Below are 21,852 nucleotides of genomic sequence, written 5' to 3'. Positions count from 1 at the left end.
GTCAAAGGGATGGACGTGGGGTAATCTTCGGTATTTAAACAATGCTTAATTGGTATTAAAGCCCCCAAAAGTGTGCCAAACTGCACACTACACCAACACCAGCCTGAACTATAAGTACAAATTAGGATGGATCCAATTTTTACACCAAATTCTGACCCTACCATTCAAGTATTACAGCCGAAGAGACTTTTCAGACTGCACAGATCAGTCTTATATTGCCCAATTTTGGCAATTCAGTACAACTTGTAGCCTCAGCTTCCTGTTTTGTTTTAGCTGACACGACTGGCAGCTGGTGTGATCTTTGCTGCTGTAGCCCATGTGCTTTAATAAACGTTTGATGTGTTGTACGTCCAGAGACACTCCTCTGCGTACAACAGTTGGAATGAGTGGTTTGTGTCTAATCTGGCCATTCGCCTCTGAGATCAACAGGTATTTTCACCAAGAGAGTTGCCACACACTGAATAGTTTCTTTTTTTAATCAGACTGTTATTTGTAAACCTAAAGATGGTTGTGTGCAGATCAGGGTAGACCACTTAAATCCTTTCTTTTCCTTTCTGATGGTCAGTTTGGACTTCAGCAGGTTGTCTTGACCAGGTGTAATGTGCTAAAATGCGTTGGTTTGCATTGGCCCCAGTGGGCCCCAGAGGATAATAATGCTATGCTGTTGACCTGTTTTTCATTCAATTCAACTTAGATTCTTTTTTGTTGCTATTTTTTTTTTAACCTCATGAAAGCCACTGTCATATGGAAACATTTTTGTCCTTTCTCTTAAAAAGAAAAAAATCTTAGTAGAAAGGTATCCATCGCTTGCACTCCATCCATTCCCAGACAGAGGAACCTGCCAAAAACCCTTTGTTTACCCAGTGTGCTTTCTGTCACCATGGTCGCTCATACTTGTCCTGAAATCACCAAATTTGGCGCTAATAGAGATGTAACACACTTTGCAGATTATGTAACACTGCAACATTGATTAGCTATGCTGAAAATCTCTGCTCCCATACTCGCTTTTGGGGAATTTTAGGAAGGATACTAGTTTGTCCCAGGCGATGTTAAGCAAGGAGACACTGGCTTGCTGCAGGAGGAAGATTTTGATTAGAGCAGAGTTAAACAAACTGGCAGTAGGTTGTGTGTCACTGGTTGGCAGGATGCACTGAGCAACAACAGCTGGCATAATATTTGCCCTCTGTGCAGGACTGTCATCGCATCACGAATTCAGATTAAGCCCCGAGTAACACTGCAAAGCCTGCAGGCCATTAACATACATACAGACTAAAGCAATCGCTGCTCAACAGATAGTGCAGCTTCCCTTCTCACCACTTCAGCCTTTACCGTTTTCCAGTGGTCTTATTTGAGCCGAACACTGAAGTGTTGAGTAATGATTCAGCTTCATTTAAAAAGGTTTTTTGCTGTTATTTATGATGGTCCCGGTTATTTTAAGGGTCTGGCTTGTGTGTGTGTGAATCTGGGATGTAGGACAGCTCCCCCCGGTTCCTTTGCTTTCTGTGTGATTAATGAGAAGAGCTCTGCAGTTGGTTAACTTCCACACTTATAGTTACTTTATCAAAGACACAGAAAGGGAGGAACTCTGGAGGGAATGTGTCTTGTTAGCTCTCTCTGACCTCTGACTTTTTAGTGCCTATGAAATTGGGAGAAAAGCCAGAACAAGTCTCCTGAATGTAAATTACTTTTGACTTTGAGGTCGGAAAGGACTTTTCCCCGTCTTTCATTCTTTCATCTCAGAGTTTGTAAAAGTCTTTTCAATCATGCTCAGCTTTTGTGGCAAGGTGATCCTGCAAAATGCTTGTAACTACTTAAAAAACATCATATAAAATCACACATTTGCCATCGAGGCGTGCCGGTATCCAGTCCACAAACCCGCTCCACCCATTTCGGTTGTTGTCAGCCTCGCACAAACAAAATCCCTCAGCCTAAGGTGGTAACCACTGATGTCACTACCACTAGAAACTCACCAGTGACTCATAGATACAGCCCACAGATTCTATCCACTGTGAGTTTATTTGGTTAGTTTGCAAAACTGGAATCGTTTTAAAATATAAGTTTTAAAAATAATAGTGAGAAAAGAGCAAATGTCCCAGCTTTCAACATCAAGTGTCCAGGTGAAATATGTGTGCTCACTGACTGCAAGTCCCAAAAGTCAGCACATCAAAGAGTACAAAATGCTTTTAAAGTTTTAAAGTGCTTTTACTGGGGACAGTTACAGGGACATAAAAACTGAAATTTGACAAAAACCACTTAAAAGGTTTGCTGACTTCACCCCAAAATAATGTTTTTAAGCTCTTTTTAACCCCTAAAAGTTAAACTTGTTCCACTATCTTTGCTGTTGCAGAGTTCTCTTTTAGATTTCAGTGTCTCTGGCAGTACAAAAAAAGCAAAGTTTCAAAGGCTATCACAGGAAACAGCACAGCTAAGGGGGGGAAGTTGTATGTGTGTTAGAATAAATTCAGTATCTTCACACTATTCACTCCAAATATTTTGTCTCATAAAGCTTTTACAAAAGTCCTTGAAGCCCAAAAACTGTTAACAACGCATCAGACCATTGCATCATGCAACCATGAGCATCAGCATTGCAGTTTATTTTGTGTTATTCCTGCACACAGCACCCCAATACTATATATCCTCTCAGGTGTTTATTCTTGTCTAGATGAGCCACACCACAATGTAAGTTTACTAAAACATAAAGTGTTTGAACATCTGAACATATTACCTTAGGTCTGACAGGACTGAAATGCCCACTTTTGAACCTTAATCCTGTTAATGTGTAGAATACATATCTTGATATTAAGCTTTTACAAGGATTATAGCCATAGGATCTGTGCTACAGGGTAAATATGGGTCGAGTTCTTCATTCAAAGTCTAGAATGAGTGCAAACACGCTCCGTCCTGCTAAGCAAGTCCAGAAGAAGGCTGCGATTCTTGTGCAACCTGTGGTCCACAGTGATCTTAAGATTGCACAGCATGTCTTTCTCTTCAGGCCTTCAACCCTGTGGAGGCTCCAGGTGACTCTCATACAAAGATGTCAGGCGTTCATGGAGAAATTCTGTTAACCTGCTTGCAGTTTGCAAACTAGCAGTGGTCATTATTGTCCCAGCAGGCCTCACAAAAGTTGAGGAAACATTGCAACAGACATGGGCTCAGTGAAGACCTCAGAGGTTGAGCACTGAAACTGTTCTTCACACCAGAGACTGCTGCAGGAAGCCATGGCGGCAAGCTTACGTAAACCGCAATGTTACTTCCTGGAAAACAATATCAGCTTTTGTTTTTCATCTCCGAGCTCGTGTTTTCTTTGCCCTGATACTCAAACATACTGAATAAGCCAGATTAACTTGGCTCTAATCTTTCAGTTAAAGGTGAACTAACATATTATCTTGTATCCTACCGAAGGCCCACATAACACTATTCACTGGCTCACACAGATGCATCCACTCACCTGAGGGTATGAATGCAGCCCATACACGTGCTCTGCAAGCTTAAATTAGAAAATGACACAGCAATTATCCGTGTGCACGCACCACTGTGCGCTGTTTCTCTATAGCTCATCATTATCTGTCTGAACTTTTGCTCTGGTGTTTGTGTCAGTATTACCGCTGCTGACCCTGTTTTAGGCAGATGTTTTTATGTACCATTTATTTCTTACATTTGACAGATTTATCAGACAATTTAAGTTGTGTTACTTGGAAAATTCTTTTTTTTTTAGTTTGCATTATCTGAAGGGGTTTTATCACAATTTTCCTTCATTTCGATCATATATACACTCATCTGACACATTATCGACCAATTGCTGATCAGATATCTTATCCTCCAATCAATGCATTTACAAATGTATACAGTAAAGATATCCATCCTTTTATAACCACCAGAGTGCATTTGGGATGTGGTGGGATGGGATCAAACATGTGACTGCTCAGATGCTCAATTTCACACTTTTTTTTCTATTCTTGGCTTTCTATGACATCAGAGGGAGGGGATTTCCCTAATATGGTCATCTGCTGTTTGTTAGTGGCAGCCAATCAGAAGAAAGGCAGTTTAAAGGGAGGGGAGCTAAGGCAGAGGACCCAGTACAAGTTAAATAAGGATTATTTTGAACTATAAGTCAGATAAAACTAACTTTTTTTCTAGGTTTTTTTTTTTGCATTGTGGTATAAGTACCCTTAAATGAGAATAAATTGTACTATTTCATCCACGTCTGAAATAAAAGGAATAAAGGGAAAATTAAGGAAAGGTTACAAGAAGACAAACAGTGAGAAAGATAAAAAGCAAAGATTTTTTTATACACTTTAATGTTAATCCGATATTCCCAGCCCAAATTCAAATTTGTATCCCAATAATCGCATCCCATCTTGTTCAAATCATTAGCATCATTAGTCAGATTTATAAATAATTAGCCTTGTCCCAACAAAACCATCTCAATTATACTCGTTATAAATCACTCGTTCTACAGTTTTCAATAGTCTGTACAATCCAGTCCAGCAAGGGTATCCTCTGATCCCCTTTTATTTCAGAGGGGAGCCCATTCCAACAAAAGAAGAGATTAACAGCGCTCATGGGTGACTGAGAGCAGCAGCTAAGCAGATTTACTTTTCAATTACTTGGACGGTAGAAACGTTTTGTAAGCAATCTCACTCACCCCCCCAGATTATAAAATCCATGTTTCTAGTATGGAAACCAACCAAGATTATTAAAATCAGAAAGATTTTCTTGTAGTTTAATATTTCTTAGTGGAAAGTGTTGAGACAATATAATCTAATTCAGCGGTCCCCATCAGCGGGCCACAGACCGGTACCGGTCCATCAGTCATTTGGTACCGGGCCGCAAAGTTGAGGCTCGGGTGTAAAATTGATGGTTTTCGGGGTTTTTAATCGTTATTTTTTTATCGTTAGCTCGGTTTCCCTGGGTCTTTGTGTGTTATGAATAAATCTTCTTTTTTTGGTACCGTTACTGCTTTTATTTTGTTGTATTTATCCGCGACACCTTAAAAGGTCAGTCCATGAAAATATTGTCAGACAAGGTTGGGGATCGCTGATCTAATGGACATGAAAACATAGACTGTAAATAAAAGATGGACAAAACCACTAGTTTAGGTTATTTACAATTTGAATTTTAGCATTTTGGCCACATTTTTCTTTTCTTCTTGGCGTGAGAAGTGCCCATGTGTAGAATACAGTCAATAAAAGTAACCAAACCACCGTTTCAGGTTCTAAACATGTTAATTCACTCCCTTTCAGAGCCTCAAGTGGTCATTAGAGGAACTGCATTTTTTAGCTCTTTTCTTGTTTTCTCGCCACATGGGGAAAACAGAGTTCAGGAAAGCTAATTAATAAATATCTGGTGCTAAAAACAGAGACGACAGCAACACTCACTTGTTCTCAGCAGGTACACATTTTTAATACTCAACCATGATTCAGCACATTACACTGAGGAGCAGCTGATGGGTTTAACACAGGTAAAGCAAGAGTACATCTGAAACCCTTAAGCCTGTCTGCGCCCTCATCGCCCAGCCAGAGACATACAGTATTTACATGAACCAACAGGATCTGCATGGTCAAACATCAAGTCTGTGGTAGCAGGGCTTGAGTTTATGTACAGGATTATAACAACAGGCTTGGAGAAATGTTGGAGTTGAAGGTTACAGGATGCTTCACGACACAATGGTTCACAGTATATTAAGCACAAGTCCATACACTTACAGCATAAACAGTATAAAAAGAACCACCAGGGTACCTGACGGACCCTGTTAAAATAGAGCAATGTCGCCATCTTCTGGTCAGATCACACATCTGCTCAGAGAACAACAGATCAGACAACGTTTAACTTCACCAGCTCGGCTATCTAATCCAGTCAAGAATGAATGCAGAACACATACTATCTAAATGCAGAAGTAGCAGCTAGCTATCTGTCTATCTGAGGACCTGTCTATTTATCTATCTAGAGCCAGTACAAAAAGATATTTATGACTCAACAGTCAGCTTCCAATGGCTTTAAAAGGAGAGTCCTGTACAATTTTAAAGGACCATACCAATGTTTTTGCACATTTTAGCTCTTTAACCAGTACACTTAATGCAACCGTTGACTTATTTCCAAACAAGGTTGTTGTTATTCAGCCACCGTTTCCTTTGTTTCCCTGCTCAGACATCAGAAATCAATGATCAGACGCCTGCAGCTGTTTGTTCTATGCTGTCATCATAGGATGAGCGGCCTGGTTTACCCCTAGACTACTCTGAGAAAATATCTACAGATAAGACATTTAGTGTGAGGGATTTTGATTTAGTATTGCACAAAAATCACATTAATTAATAACACATTAATCACACTAGCAGGGATTCTTCTTTTTAACCACAGCCAAAAGAAAATCATTGGCATTATTATAAAATTCTATTTTAACCATTTTTTTAAAATTTATTTCATTTAACCAAGAATAATATGCATTTTGTTGTTATTAAAGGTTCTGGCATAATAGAAAAAAATCATACATTTCTGTCATATAATGTAACACACAATGATTAAATTTCTCATATGTATTTCAATTTTTTTTATTTCCTTTTGGTTGTATTGGGTTAGTCTAAGTTTGTGTGATATTTGCTGCTTACTGCAAATATCAATGATCAAGACAAAGCACATAATAATCCCTTACTTTGCATGACTTTATCACTACATCAGTTTGTTAAGGTAGAGGTCTGTCCATAAATATTTGGACAATAAGATTTTTTTTTTTTTAAATTTTGCCTCTGCACACCATCGCAGTGGATTTTCAATCACGCAATCAATATGTGGTTAAAGTGCAGAGTCTCAGCTTTAATTCAAGGGGTTTTACTATAGTATTCCATTAACTGTTTGGGAATTACAGCCATTTTAAAACATATCAACTGGCATTATTTTCAATATAGCAGTTGTTTTTAATTCTTGGATCAAAACCCCGCCTGAAGTCTAAAACCTATGGACAACACCAAATGCTCGGCTTCCTCCCTTGCAAAGCTCTGACAGAACTTGATGAGTTGTTTCTCTCCTTCTTCATACATTTGTCTTCCCATCATTCTGCCACAAGTTAATCTTGGTTTCATCTGTCCCTCTGTTTTCTGGCAAAGCCTAATCTGGCCTTGTTGTTCTTGAGTGTAATCAGAATGTCCCAGATTGCTGATTTGGCCATTCCTAAAGTTTTTGCTATCTCTCTGATGGGTTTATTTTGGTTCTTCAGCCCAATGATGGTCACCTTCACTTTCATTGCTTTGTGCCTTAAATGTTTCAAATGCAGGGTCAACACTTAAAATCAACTTTGCATCTTTTATCTGTTTAATTTATTATAGAAGAATTAGGGAACTGCCCTATCTGGTCATGAGACTGTCAGTCAATCGTACAACAACTTTGTATTAATAATTCCCAAACAGTTGATGCAATAGACTTTTTTACTACAATGATCAGACAGTCCCCTGTAAGTACAATGTTGGCAACAGTGGGAAGGAAGAACTCAATTTTACGAGGAAGAGACCTCCGGGTCAACCAGGATCAGGGAGAGACCGTGATTGGTTGAGAGTTGACGTGAAAGGAAGGAAGATAAAAGAGATTACAAAGAGATTGGCTCAGTAAGGCATTAATAAGCGCTTTAAAAGGGGCAAATAAGGTTAATCTATACAAATAAGAAACAAGCTAAAGGAGAACGTGTGTAACGCAAAGTGACCTCATTTGTAATAAATGCACTAAAACTTGCTAAATCAGTGGTATGGTCCTGAGTTGAGTAGCTTAGTCATGGGTCCAAATGAACAACTGCACTTTCACCAGTAAAGGTATAAGACAACAGCCTGAAGAGAGAAGCCCTGTTTGAAAAAGAAAGCCACATCTGGATTTTTATAAAAACCTAATGTGGGACGAGCCTCACCTTCTGCGAGGAGTTTGGAGTTTATCTACATTAATCATCTCAAAGGGACATCAGTGATGGTCAGTCAGCCTTTGTACTTGATGTGTTGCTCTTTTTCTTAAGCTCACACAATGTAAATAGGTGAAATTAGCATAGATTCTTGTGTGACCGTCTCAAAATTTTCCCCCCGGAATATTTTACGCGAGCAGTAGATTCCTTAAAGTACATGCAATTGGGATTTTTTTTTTTTTTTTCAGTAAAAGGGCCTGATCGGCGTGCTGATAAATCTGTCGACCTGTTTCGGTCTAAACGGGCTGAAACTCACACGTCGAGCACCGCAAATGACCCGTACAGCTCAGGAAAGCCTGCCCACAGCACACACCCGCGATTCACGAAGACGGAGTTCAGATTTGACAGACGGCCATTTGCACTGACTGAAGATTGGGAGCATCTTTCTTTTCTTTTCCTCATCCTTTAACCCTCCTCAGGCGGTCACATGGCACAGGTGGTAAGCCAACGGCACGGCCTCAATCAGACCAGAATTTGTGTGTTTGCGTCCTCCGCCCGGCGTGTGTGTGTGTTTTTGGTGTGTGAATGATGAGAGTGTGTGTGTTTAATCTCATTGATTTCATTTGATGGCTGCTGATCGTGTGCGTGTTTGCCGTGCGTGTGGAAGGACACATCTTTGCCCTCGCTGTGCATGTGTGTTATGTCATTGTGTGGCAGATCTCCTTGTATATGTGCGTTTGGCGCCTCCGGGCGTGCTTGCACATTGATGACCTCGTCGATCCAGCTCCTGAAGCGGCTGACTCGCGTGTAGAGCGCAGGTGAGGAGGGATCAGCGCAGCCGTAACCCCCGGCGACAACGCCAGTGAGGATCCATCGACCTGTCTCCGCCTGACACACTAACCCGCCTCCAGAGTTGCCCTGGCAACTGTCGTCATGGAGGAGGCTGGTGTCTGGAGGACTGCCAGCACACAGGGTGCCGTGACTGGAGAAACTGTTGCCATAGCGCTTCTTACATTGCCATGATGACATCAGAGGGACCCAGGAAGCAAGAACAGAGTCTAGAAGAAGAGAAAGAAGACAACAGGATTACAAATACTAAAGCAAACAGCTGATTGAGGCGATGCTACAGGTATAAACATGTTTCTATGCTCATTTTGGGCCGTGGTATATAACATGTTAGGCCAAAGGACTCATTAGTGCTGTGTTTAAGCACATGAGAGAGTACCAACAGAGCACTCTCACATCTGCAATCAATAACTTAGAAACTGATTTTAGAAACAGAATATAAAGTCATCTTTCTGCCCGACTGGTCTCATGTTTATCCATGTCCAACCATCTTTCAGGGGTGTGTCTAGAAGAATCGCATAGAGTGGCACCAACCCTTCCTGAACCCCCACCCCACCATAGCCACTGGAGTAGAGTACCATTAATCTTATAGTCCCCAAAACCACTGGATGAGAGCATGGATAGAGCCAGCAGGAATGTTACAGAGTATATTTATTCAAGTACTTGTACTATGCTGCGCTCTGATTTTACTCCATCGCATTCTGAATGTGAATATTCAACTTCATACTCCATTTACTTAATGTTTTAGTTACTTATAACTTCTCAGATTAATTGCATTATTTTAGATCAAGCTACTGAGGAATATATAGAAGTATTTAAAATCATCAACATATCACTAATTCAATAATTAATAATAACAATATTATACTAATACTTGCAGGCTTAGATTACCTTGTTAGTATTCTAATGTAAGCCCTAACTTTTGCTAATTAGCACCCGACAGTACAGAAGCAGCTGATGGAAATGCCATTGTTGTACACGTATTTGAACAAAGACGATGAAATGTGATGGGATCTCCAGAGTTATTAAAATTCATCTTGTGGGAGGGCTTAGATGTGCGTGTGTCATGTTTTCTGTTTCTTCGTTGCCTTTTGTGTTACGTAGCCTGATGATTGATGTGCATTTTGCTAATTTTTTTGTCAGTATGAATTAGCTCTACTGCATGTGATAACTGAGACAATTCTTTTTCATTTTCAAGCAGCTGCTGTAACTGGCTTCACCAGACAACAGATAGAAATGAACCTTTAGAGTCATGTCTCATTTACAGTTATTTTCCTATTGGTCAATTAGCACTTTCACTGTTAATTAAACAAAATCAAATCACAGGGAATGAAATGAAATGCAGTTTCCTGTTAATCCATGTACCACTGAGGGCTAGTTTCATCAAACAGTGCACATATTAACCACACGGTGGCGCCAGAGGAAAAGTTAGGAACTCATCGATGTCATTGTGATTTGTTTGCAGTGGAAAAGGAAAACCTGTATTAAATTCCATAGTAATTTCATAGCAATCCGGCCTCATGTTGTTGGGATCCTGCTCCTGACACTAGTCCAGCTCATCTGCTCTCTCATTTATATTCTGTCCTCTATGAAATACTGATGTGAAGATTTGCTGATTTTCACTGTTCTATATGTGTTTGTTGAATGTTAGACTGTCATTAAAGATGTTACTGCAGATGTAACTGAACAGATTTTCAGAATGAAAGTGTTTCTGATTTGTAGCCCAGCACCTTCTATAAAACTTACTGGTCAAAGTAAACCTCAAAAATTCCACAATTCCAGGTTATTCTTGTACTTCTGCAAATTTGTGCACCTGTGTTGAAACACACTACTCACAAACTGGTGATCTCCTCCACCCAGATGTTTCATCTAAAACATATTTTCAGACTTTATCTTTATATAACTGCCTACCTGGACCCGTCCAGCCAGCTGTAACCGTGACCACACAAGAAGATGGAGTACTTCCCCCTGAGTCTGTGTCAGTGGCAGGAAGGCATGCTGCATTGGTGTTGGGATTAAAGGTCAGACAGTGATTCTTTGAGCTAGGTAGCTTAAGCAAAGCCAGATCGTGTCCACCGCTCTGACCCTTAAACTTCCTGTGAACCACCACCTGCTCCGGTGTGAGGCGCCGCTCGGACCCCCCAACTATCACCACGTACCGGGACGGATCGCCGCCAAACCTTCAGGAGAGAGACAGAAGCAACTTAAGGGTGATTTACACTTGTGTATTACTGCGCTGAGTGGTTCCACTGCAATGTAGAAACTGATTTATTAATATTGCTTTGGATTTACCTGGTGACACAGTATGCAGACGTCAGGGCCCAGCAGGGGCTGATCAGAGTGCCACTGCAGAGAGGACTGCTGTCTTCTTCCTGAGACCGAAGCCACACAGACACCTGCCATGGCCACGTGGTCCTGAGCAAGAAGAACGAACAGATCAAAACTACTTCCTGCTTCTCTTTTTGATCTTGTTGCCCTTTCAAATTAACTTTTGTTCAACATATAAATGTCAGTCAAACCAAAATAACCACAAAATACGTGATGTTTTCCAACTCGGAAGCAAAAGTTGTGCAAGATTCACCAGCTAGCCAAACGTTTCATATGTCTGCTCTGGGAGCAGCAGGTCAGCAGGTCCAAGTCAGACACACCACAGAAAAGAGGAGCCGGGGTGGAGGTGGGTTGCAAAGCAGCTTGCAGGCAGGCAAAAGCAATTTAAATAGTGTGTCTTATATGAAATTTACTAACTGGATGTGTAGAAAGAGATCAACTCAGCCATCAGCTTTTTTCTACTTTTTATAAATTGCATACAAATTATTATAAACTACGTAAGAATCTTAGAAAACCCGTTTTTAATAGTATTAATCCTGTAAGTCCTGCATGTGCTGTATATGTTATTTCTGTGAAAGCCACAGGTTGCATGAATAATCCAGCAGGAGGTGGGAGGTGAGCCAAATATATATATATATATATATATATATATATATATATATATATATATATATATATATATATATATATATATATATATCAACAAATATATATATATATATATATACTCAACAAAAATATAAACGCAACACCTTTGTTACTGCTCCCATTCCCCATGGGATGGACGTAGAGACCTAAAATTCATTCCAGATACACAATATAACCATCCCTCCCAAACAGTGGTCACAAATCAGTCCAAATGTGTGGTAGTGGGCACATCTGCTATATTGAGATAATCCATCCCACCTCACAGGTGTGCCACATCAGGATGCTGATCTGACATCATGAGTAGTGCACAGGTGTACCTCAGACTGCCCACAACAAAAGGCCACCCTGGAATGTGCAGTTTTTTGCGCTATTGGGGGTCTGGGGACCCAGAACCGGTCAGTATCTGGTGTGACCACCATTTGCCTCATGCAGTGCAACACATCGTCGCATGGAGTCTATCAGATTGTCAATTGTGGCCTGTGGAATGTTGGTCCACTCCACTTCAATGGCTGTGCGAGGTTGTTGGATATTCGTGGGAACTGGTACACGCTGTCGTATACGCCGGTCAAGCACATCCCGAACATGCTCAATGGGTGACATGTCCGGTGAGTATGCTGGCCATGCAAGAACTGGGACATTCTCAGCTGCCATCTGCCCTGAACAATGTGAACCATGATTCATCCGTGAAGCGCACACCTCTCCAACGTGCCAGACGCCATCGAATGTGAGCATTTGCCCACACAAGTCTGTTACGGCGAAGAGCTGGAGTCAGGTCAAGACCCCGATGAGGACGACGGGCATGCAGTTGAGCGTCCCTGAGACGGTTTCTGACAGTTTGTGCAGAAATTGTTTGGTTGTGCAAACCAATTGTTCCAGCAGCTGTCTGGGTGGCTGGTCTCAGACGATCTTGGAGGTGAACCTGCTGGATGTGGAGGTCCTGGGCTGGTGTGGTTACACGAGGTCTGTGGAGACGGCTTATGGTTGAGAAATGAACATTCAATGCACGGGCGACAGATCTGGTTGACATTCCTGCTGTCAGCATGCCAGTTGCACGCTCCCTCATTGCTTGTGGCATCTGTGGCATTTTGCTGTGAGACAAAACTGCACATTCCAGGGTGGCCTTTTGTTGTGGGCAGTCTGAGGTACACCTGTGCACTACTCATGATGTCAGATCAGCACCCTGATGTGGCACACCTGTGAGGTGGGATGGATTATCTCAATATAGCAGATGTGCCCACTACCACACATTTGGACTGATTTGTGACCACTGTTTGGGAGGGATGGTTATATTGTGTATCTGGAATGAATTTTAGGTCTCTACGTCCATCCCATGGGGAATGGGAGCAGTAACAAAGGTGTTGCGTTTATATTTTTGTTGAGTGTATATACATATATTTGTCTATCCAGTTAAGCCACCAATGAGAATATTTTTGAGAATATTTTAGAGAAAATGGTCTGAGAAGTGAAGCAAAACAGGTTTAAATTTTCATTAATTCTGTTTTACCTGATTTTTTCCCCCTACCTGAGTATGTTTTCCTCTCCCTGATTCCTCCTCTTGCCATCTTCCTCGGCCATCTTCCTCAGCCCACAGCTCGGCTCTTCAGGCTTAATCTGTGCCGTTGATTCTCGTGGCGTGATGTCACACCGTACCCCTGCATCCTCCCTTCGTCTGCAGCCCTGGATGCTCTGGCCCAGAGAGGGACACTCGCCTAGGAACTCCTCTTTCCCTGTGCACCTCACCTGGTCCAGGTGGACGGGTCCTTTCCCCTGACCAAACCCTCCAGCTGCAACTGCTCGACCACTGGGGATGACACACATTCAAGAAGATGTGACTTTATGGTATGTTTTTGTTTTCACTAAAACTGTCATCTCTCATTCACCCTCACAAACATTAACCTGTGTCCAAGCTGTCTGCACACCACGGCTGCGTTCAGATCGTTCCAGCCTGAGTCGCAAATACTTCCCCAGTCACCATGGAGATACACTTCGACTCGACCTTCCTTCCTGCTGCTGCCACCCACAAGACGCACCAGGGGACCTAACCAAAAAAAAGAAAAAAGAAAAACAACGCTCATTCATATTCATGCCTGCGCATCTATAGAGACGGTAGCTGTATGTCCGCTGACGGTGTTAAATGTCATCCAGTGTCTCTTTATCCGGCCGCTGTTCTCATTCTAATGGACTGTGTGTGTCGACAGGAGAAGCAGGACCTCTGGAGAACAGAGCCAGTAACATCGCTTTATTTTCACAGCTGTCAGCATGTGACATGTAAACCATTTGGACAGAAAAACACCAGTTTAAACAAGGAAGGCAGGCAGCATGCGAGCAGCGGCCTGCAGCAACATCTTGCCCTTTTGTGGCAAAATAAATTTCAGCACCACCAAATCTCTGCAGTGCGGTGCAATGATACTCCTGGTTTAACTGGTTTATTTCTTCCACTATATGAAAAAGAAAATAAACTCTTTAAAATTGTGATTATGTTCTGAGACAGGAAATATATCTTTGTAAATTTAATTCAAGTTATTATTTTTAAAACCTGATCTTTATTTTTGTCCATACAAACACTGGGCATGAGTGGCTTAAAGGGTGAGGAGGAGAGCTCTGGAGGTTTGCCAGTTTGGGGAAATAAATCTAAGTGGTGAGTGCTGCTGCTGTAATGTCCTTCGGCAAGGCGGTAGCCTCAAGTTGTTCACAACAAAGGCTGTATATAAATGATGACTTACAGTTGGTTTAAACTTCTGCGTTCAATCTGCGTCGTATGTGTGCAATAACTCCCCTGAAACAGCTGTGACTACTCCGATTGGCCTGTTCAGTACCGCAGATTCCTCCTATGCATTTCTGACTATGTTTTCTTTGCAGCTTTTTTAGCGTTTATCAGTTATTATTGAGAGAATAACAGCCATCGCCTCAATATAAGGTCTCACAGATGTCAGAATCTGTCAATTCCTGGTGGGACACTGCCGAAACTATCAGGAAGGATGTGATGGAATCATAAAAAGTGGAAAACCTTGAGTGACAAACATGTTTGCCTCAAAAGATGCTCATAACACAAAGCAGGGATCCAGCAGCGAAAATTTTCCCAGGAATGTATTTGTCTACTTGACTCCCTCTCACTTAAAAGCATTATGTGACACTACCAGAATATATTGGAGGTGTGTAAAGGGCGGATCCTGAGGAAAATTATCCCAAAAGTTAAAAATTTTTCAGAATTTAAAAAACAAATCGGCTGATTCATCCTAAACTACTGCATGAAATCATCCCCATCACTCACCTGTGGAAGGTGCAATGACCGGCACCTCATTAGTCTCCTCGTCGGACCTTCCTCTGCAGCGAACACCGACGTCCTCGCTGTGGGAGCAGTCGGTCCGTCCCCAGATCCCATGTTGGCAATCCAGCAGCGAGGTTTCAGATCCCTCGCACTGGACATCGTCCAGGAGGATCAGGCCCACGCCCTCGCCAAACGTCCCATCAGATACGACCTCAGCGTGACCCCTGGAGATGAGAAGAGTTTATCATCTACTTATAAAGTGATCAAAATGCAAACAGCAGTCTTCTTAGTTGTAACTATGGCAAACTTGGGGTGCAAAGAGTGCAGCTGCAATTTTCACTGAAAAAAGCTGCATGCAAAAAGACTAAAACTGTGTTCATACCTGTAACCCAGCTGCCTGCAGACCACCTCTGCATGCTGCTGGGTCCAGTGGTCGTCACACACCGTCCCCCAGTCACCGTTATGAAACACTTCGACTCGGCCCTCCCAGGGACTGTCTCCTCCAACCAGACGCACCACACCGTCTGAAACATTTTGTGGTTATAAGCAAAAATCAGATCCTCTTTTCTCAAAGGGAAGATTCTGTTTTATAGATGCTACATCTGAAATTAATATTAAAATCTGTATTTTTGGAGTTTGGTCACATGTATTGATATGTTACTGCTCGGCTCACATAAATCCTGTTCCTACTTGTCACAAACAGGATGTTGCTGCTCTATGCAGTAATGATTTATTGATGTTCGGAGCCCAGCGGCTATAAATAGCAGCTTTAAGCTCATCAGTGTGTACAATTGCTATGTGTGACTGTGTATGTGTGTGTTTGGGTGCATGTACCTGTATAAGGGCTGCAGGAGACCCCAGCATCCTCCATGTGGTCACAGTTGTGCTGCTCCCAGTTGCCATGAGGACACTGATCCAGGAACAGCTCGTTTCCTGTGCATTTCATCGCATCCAGCAGGATGGGACCTGAACCCTGACCGAAGTGAGCCCAGGACCAGGCTTTCGCCACACCACTACAACACAAACACACACACACAGGTTTTTCCAGAAGGTTACTTAAGATAAGATAAGTATATTGTCTAAAGGAGCAGAGAGGGTAGTAGAGGGACCTGAGAATAAATAGGCCATTAATAAATAGTTAAAAACCAATTACCTCAACACCTCAGTTTATTTATCAGGTTAACTGACAGAGTCAAACATCTAAAGTGATGGCAGTTTTACTTAAACAAAGGGATCAGATAAAATGCTGTCAGGCAGCCAAACAGTGAATAGTACAAAACTGTCGTCCCACAACATTTGTGTTGGGGTGAATTGTTAAATGTTGTCATTGTTGTGCTTAAATTTGTAAACCTTGTCTTAAACTGCATGTTTAGATATTCTTCTGTTCTCCTCCCCCACATGCAGGATGGTAGAGAAGGGTATAGTGTTTAACTGCAGGCACATTCCATCTAAAGCTTCTGGTTCCTTATCTGGTAAGGGATGGTTACTCCCGGCCATTTAGGGGCTCGCCTGTGCTTGTATATGGCGAACCATTAAAGGGGTTAAGCCATATACAGGTGAGGGGAGATGACCTTTGGATAACTAGGAAATGTGGTTGAACAGTTGTAAGCATATATTGTGTGGCAGGAAGTCACATCTGCAGAGACACATACACATGCACTCACGTGCTTGCACATGCATGCACACACACACAGTGCCTTAGGTTTTACGATACACCACAGGGGTTTTACGGTGAGAGGTTGTGTAACGGAGTAAAAGCTGTGAGGGGAGACTGGAGCTTTGGAGTTGGCTACAGGTGTGCTTGTGTTAGCTCTGAGCGCAGTCTCCCCTTGGAAGTAAAACGTACGAGTGGATCTTGTGTTCTGTTCGCAGTCTCTCGTGGTCTGATTCCAGCAGGGTTGCATGTTTAGACCCAACAATTTGGCATTGATAAAGCTACACAGTGTCGCACAAAACGATCAGCTTTCCCAGGAGGACGATTCATTGACACAAAATCTGTCAGTCTGCTGGATATAACTCTGAAAAACACGACTACGACAAAAAATACTCTAAAGATACTCTTTGAATAAATAAAATCATCCAAAATAATAAACTGCTTTTTTTTTGTGATGTCTTCTTAATCCCAGCTTGCTATAAAAAGCCCTTTTGTGCTTCTGCTTGTGCTAAAAGTGATGTTTAACCTAAAAATAGCATGCAGCAGGTTTGTTAAAAAGAAAAGTAAAACATATCAAACTACAGGGTGGGCCATTTATATGGATACACCGTAATAAAATGGGAATGGTTGGTGATATTAAAGTCCTAAAGAAGAGGGTTGCATTGACAATCCAACACAATGGGCAGCACATTGAACACATGTTATAAGTGGTCAGAAACTTGTAAATAACTCATGAAAGAATAAAGTTACGTTGAAACCAAGCACACCATTGTTTTTCTTGTGACATTACCAATAAGTTTGATGTGTCACATGGCCCTCTTCCTATTGAGAAAACAAAAGTTGTATCCAAGATGGCCGACTTCTAAATGGCCACCATGGTCACCACCCATCTTGAGGAGTTTGCCCTCTCACATATACTAATGTGCCACAAACAGGACTTTAATATCACCAACCATTCCCATTTTATTACGGTGTATCCATATAAATGGCCCACCCTGTACAAAATGTTGCAGGAAAACCATCAACTAATTATTTGTTATTTATAAATATGAAAAAGTAGGAGGAATCAGAGTACGGGAAGCAGGGAAGGGCTGGAAATTATCTAGAAATGATTTTATACAGTGAAATTTATTCAGTACAGCTTCTTAAATTTTAAAAGGCGCACAGATTCTGAACTCTTTGCCATCAAATCTTAAAAATTTTAATTAACAGGCAAAATTATGGCTTGTGTGGTCATTGTTGCTGTTTTCTGTTTGATCTGATATTTGCATTGATATGTTGTGTCTTTAAAAAGCCCAACCAGGGACACGGTCTGCAAGGTAGCTGTGGCTAAACGTTTTATATGCACTGTATAGTTGCATTCTGTTTAAATGCACTCGTGTTAACATGTGTTGTTTAAATTTTACAAATAAACATTGTATAAATAAAATACAAATACGGATGGTAAATGTATACTGAACATTTGCAATTACAGCCTCTCAGATATAATTTTTAAAAGAATTCTTATTTTCTTTCATATGAATCATCAATTCATTTGTGAATTATTTATTAGTGTAATAATTTACTTTTTTAATCAGTTAAAAAAAGTAAAACCTTGTGTTTTTCATTCATTACTTACATTTAATGTTTTTACTTCTCCATTTTCCTCATTATATTTAAAAACTTGCACTTCCAATTAAAGTACTAAATGCAGAACTCTTACTTGTAATTGATTATTGTCACAGATTTGAGTTTTTCTTCCTCTGCTGTTTGTTCACAGGGAGGAGTAGTGTTAGCTAGTGCCAGCATGCAAAGTGTCTACATGTTTGACACGTATTCTCTATCTATTGCAGAGCGAAACAAAAAATAACGAATACAATCCATGTGGGGAAAAACAAATCGAGTTTGCTTCGTTTTGTTTTGCGTGTCAAAACACATCAGCGCACAGCTGTACACAGCTGTGTGGGAACCTGTGCATCAGTGTCAGGACATCTATTATTCACACGCACAAACACAGATGGTGAGGTGTCCCCCGGTGTTTCGGGAGATGAAATGCAACCTCGTGTTAAACATGGAGGAAGATCTTCACTTTCTTCTCCGTAGGGTTTACATTCTGTGTGTGAGGAAGTATTTTCAAGATGAGACAAACTGTAATCTGCTCTGCTGGAGAATCCTGAACATCTCCAGCTTACTCAACGGCATCTGATAAATAATTCAGTTTTAAATCTTTTTTGGGGCAGCACAGTGGCACGGTGGTTAGCACTGTTGCCGCACAGCAAGAAGGTCCTGAGTTCAATTCCACCATCAGGCCGGGGTCTTTCTGTGTGGAGTTTGCATGTTCTCCCCGTGTTTGCGTGGGTTCCCTCCGGGTACTCCGGCTTCCTCCCACCGTCCAAAGACATGCAGCTTGTGGGGATAGGTTAATTGGATAATCCAAATTGTCACTAGGTGTGAATGTGTGAGTGCGAATGGTTGTCTGTCCCTGTGTGTTGGCCCTGCGACAGACTGGCGACCTATCCAGGGTGTACCCTGCCTCTCACCCTATGACAGCTGGGATAGGCTCCAGCGCCCCCCGCGACCCTGAAAAGGATAAGTGGAAGCGAATGGATGGATGGAGGGATCATTTCTGGGATTTTAAAGATACTGGCATCTTCTGTTTGTAAAGTGATTAGTGAAATTTCCAGAGCTGAATGTTCCCTATATTTGTGTCATCCACAATGCCCCATCAATTCAGTCAGTTTCAGTTGCCACACTGCAAACCTGTAAATCTTGTGTAATTGTGGTGCCATTAGTCTTTCCACTGAGAGTGGGACAAATAAACACCTGCACAACCAAAAGGTGCAGTCAAAAAGTTATGCAACTCCACACATAAAAACCTGGACCGGATTTACATTGGGCTGCTATCCCCCTAAAGGTCGTCTCCTTGAGCAGCCCTGCAACAACCTGCACACTTGGGATATGTGCTGGATCTCCTCCACTGAGTCAAAAAGGCGACACTTTAAGGACAAAGTCACAGGGAGCCAAATCGGGCATCTAGGGCAGGTGGTGTGATACATTTGCTTTGGCTAATAAAAATCCTGCATTTCCAATGTGCCGTTTGCTCTTTCTCCATCAGATGCATCAAAGAGTTACAGTAATGTAAATGCAGTCAGAGACCCTGGGGGAGTTCAATACACAGCACACAACCTCATATTTATATACCATGTTCAAAAAATTAAGGGAACACACAAACATCACAGTATACACAACGTTAATTAAACTTCAGGGATATCAATCTTTCCAATTTGGAACCATAAACCACTGTGAATCCATTTCATCTGCTTTAGTGCAAATAAAATTGACAACAGGTGCACTTGAGAGGCAGCAACAACTGTCCCAAAAAGGGAATGTGTCATGGTCCGTGGGAACAGGTAGTGTTCGTGTTGACTCAGTGGCTACGCCCTCGGGTTGGGTCGACAGCATCGCACCTGTATTCCATCTAATTACCAATTACCGGAGAACTATTTCACCCAGCGCGGATGGCTGCTCCACGCCAGTCCGTTAGTCACTCTTAGTGGTCACCGTCTGGCAATTGAAGACATCTCCTGCATGTTTTGCGTGCAAGAGAACTCCCTCAGTCTCCATCTCTCCCTCCTTGGATTCTCTCCCACGGACACCCTCCCATCCAAGCCCCACGGTCTGACTCTGATTGTAAGCCACAGCATTCTAATTCTGGTTTAGTTTTGACTCTCTCCCTTCCTGCACACAAGTAATTGTTCCCCTTTCTGTTGCAGCTTCCCAGGGAATTTCAGGTCCTCGGCTTGAGTTTTATTCTCGTTCCCTTGGTTGTTCCTGATCATTTATGTTAGAGAAATAAATCTGTACATAGTTCCTGTGAATTTTGTATTGAGTCTGCTTTTTGATCCCCACTCTGTGTGTATGAACCTTGGTTCGTGACAGAATGGTTTTGCAGGTGGTGGCCACAGAATACTACACTCTGAGTGTTGCACAGATGCTCCAGTTCCTTCAGGCTGGCGTATCCATACGTCCCATCACAGGAAGGTTTGCTGTGTCTCCGGGCTGTTACAAGAGGAGAGCTGGGCAAGGCTATAGAAGGACAAGCCAGCAGCTGAACCGTTATCTACTTCTTTGTTTGATTGTACAATCAGGAGGCTCACTGTCAGACCGACACAGGGACCTGCAGCGGGCTACTCAAGTTCATTCTTCTAACCTAACTGTCGCAAACAGACTTTGAGGGATGCATGAGCACTCATCATCTTTAGGCAGTGCCAGTGGCACCCGGTTCTCTTTACCAATGAGACCAGGTTCCTGCTGAGAACATGTGACAGACATAAAAGACTCTGCAGGTACCGCAGTACATATGCTGCCTGCTACTTTAGGAGTACACTTATCCCCTAAAAACTGTTTGGCCTCTTATTCGTGAGCAGAGATCGAGCCGGTGACGATCCTTGACATGAAAGTTGGGTCAACTTGCCAGGTGGTGAGAACAGGACATACAGGGAGTGATCTAGAAATAGCAGCAGTTCTGGACCTGGTCCAGAGGTGCACAAGGAGAAGACCTTATAGGGGATAGAAAGCCAATTTAAAACAGGCATAGTGTTTGCTTTCTTCATCTGTACATTTGTGGCTCTCCTACTACAGTAGGTGTCTCTGTGGCCTGAGGCTCACAACGTAACCTTTAAACTAGGACAAAGATCAAAATGTTTCCATACATCTCTTATCTAGTTGTGGTGGAGGTGTGAACGTACCCAAAACCGAGCTGTCTGCACACCACCTCTGCGTCCCTGTCGTCCCACTGGTCATCGCAGATAGAGCCCCACCTTCCTGCATGAAACACCTCCACACGACCTTCAAAGTCTTCCTCACCTCCAACCAGTCGCAGAGGAGGGCCACTGCCTGAGAGGAGTTTAAAAGATAGCATGAGATCCAGCAGCATCCACCTTGAATGCTCTCACACACATTTTATTGGAACCGAATCGCTCTGTGCCTCTTATGTATGGGCCGAAACATGCAGGTGCGTTTGCCACGACATTGTGGAAGTCACACTGACCTTCTGGTGGTGCGCACACCACTGCTGCTTCGTTTCCATGGCTACAGTCACCAGTGACGAACATCCTGCTCCGGCACTTACTCAGGGTGTTCTCATCACCCCGGCAACCTAGACGTTCGTAGTGAAATAGGCCAGAGCCCGAGCCGAACTGAGAGTGCTGCAATGCTGTGCCGATATCGCTGAAAATAGAAACGTCACCGGTG

At 42.3% G+C, this 21,852-nt stretch overlaps 1 protein-coding gene across 1 annotated transcript in view; it reads right to left on the bottom strand.

Annotated features, from left to right (window-relative positions):
- Positions 1 to 6,439: 6,439 nt before the first annotated feature.
- Positions 6,440 to 21,852, bottom strand: part of LOC113028218 (neurotrypsin-like) — a 35,999-nt gene continuing 20,586 nt past the window's right edge. The window contains exons 6-15 of the mRNA XM_026178302.1: positions 21,650 to 21,828; positions 21,348 to 21,495; positions 15,801 to 15,979; positions 15,349 to 15,490; positions 14,970 to 15,190; positions 13,595 to 13,736; positions 13,221 to 13,499; positions 11,015 to 11,137; positions 10,634 to 10,902; positions 6,440 to 8,934 (exon numbers count right to left, since the gene is read on the bottom strand). Coding sequence (XP_026034087.1) covers positions 8,399 to 8,934; positions 10,634 to 10,902; positions 11,015 to 11,137; positions 13,221 to 13,499; positions 13,595 to 13,736; positions 14,970 to 15,190; positions 15,349 to 15,490; positions 15,801 to 15,979; positions 21,348 to 21,495; positions 21,650 to 21,828 — 2,218 coding nt within the window. The 3' untranslated portion in view covers positions 6,440 to 8,398. The remainder of the gene's footprint in view (positions 8,935 to 10,633; positions 10,903 to 11,014; positions 11,138 to 13,220; positions 13,500 to 13,594; positions 13,737 to 14,969; positions 15,191 to 15,348; positions 15,491 to 15,800; positions 15,980 to 21,347; positions 21,496 to 21,649; positions 21,829 to 21,852) is intronic.

The sequence above is a fragment of the Astatotilapia calliptera genome, chromosome 8 (assembly GCF_900246225.1).
Source record: "Astatotilapia calliptera chromosome 8, fAstCal1.2, whole genome shotgun sequence".
Taxonomy (NCBI): Eukaryota; Metazoa; Chordata; class Actinopteri; order Cichliformes; family Cichlidae; genus Astatotilapia; species Astatotilapia calliptera.
The sequence above is the reverse complement of the archived record's forward strand: the minus strand, read 5'-3'. Positions and strand labels throughout refer to the sequence as shown.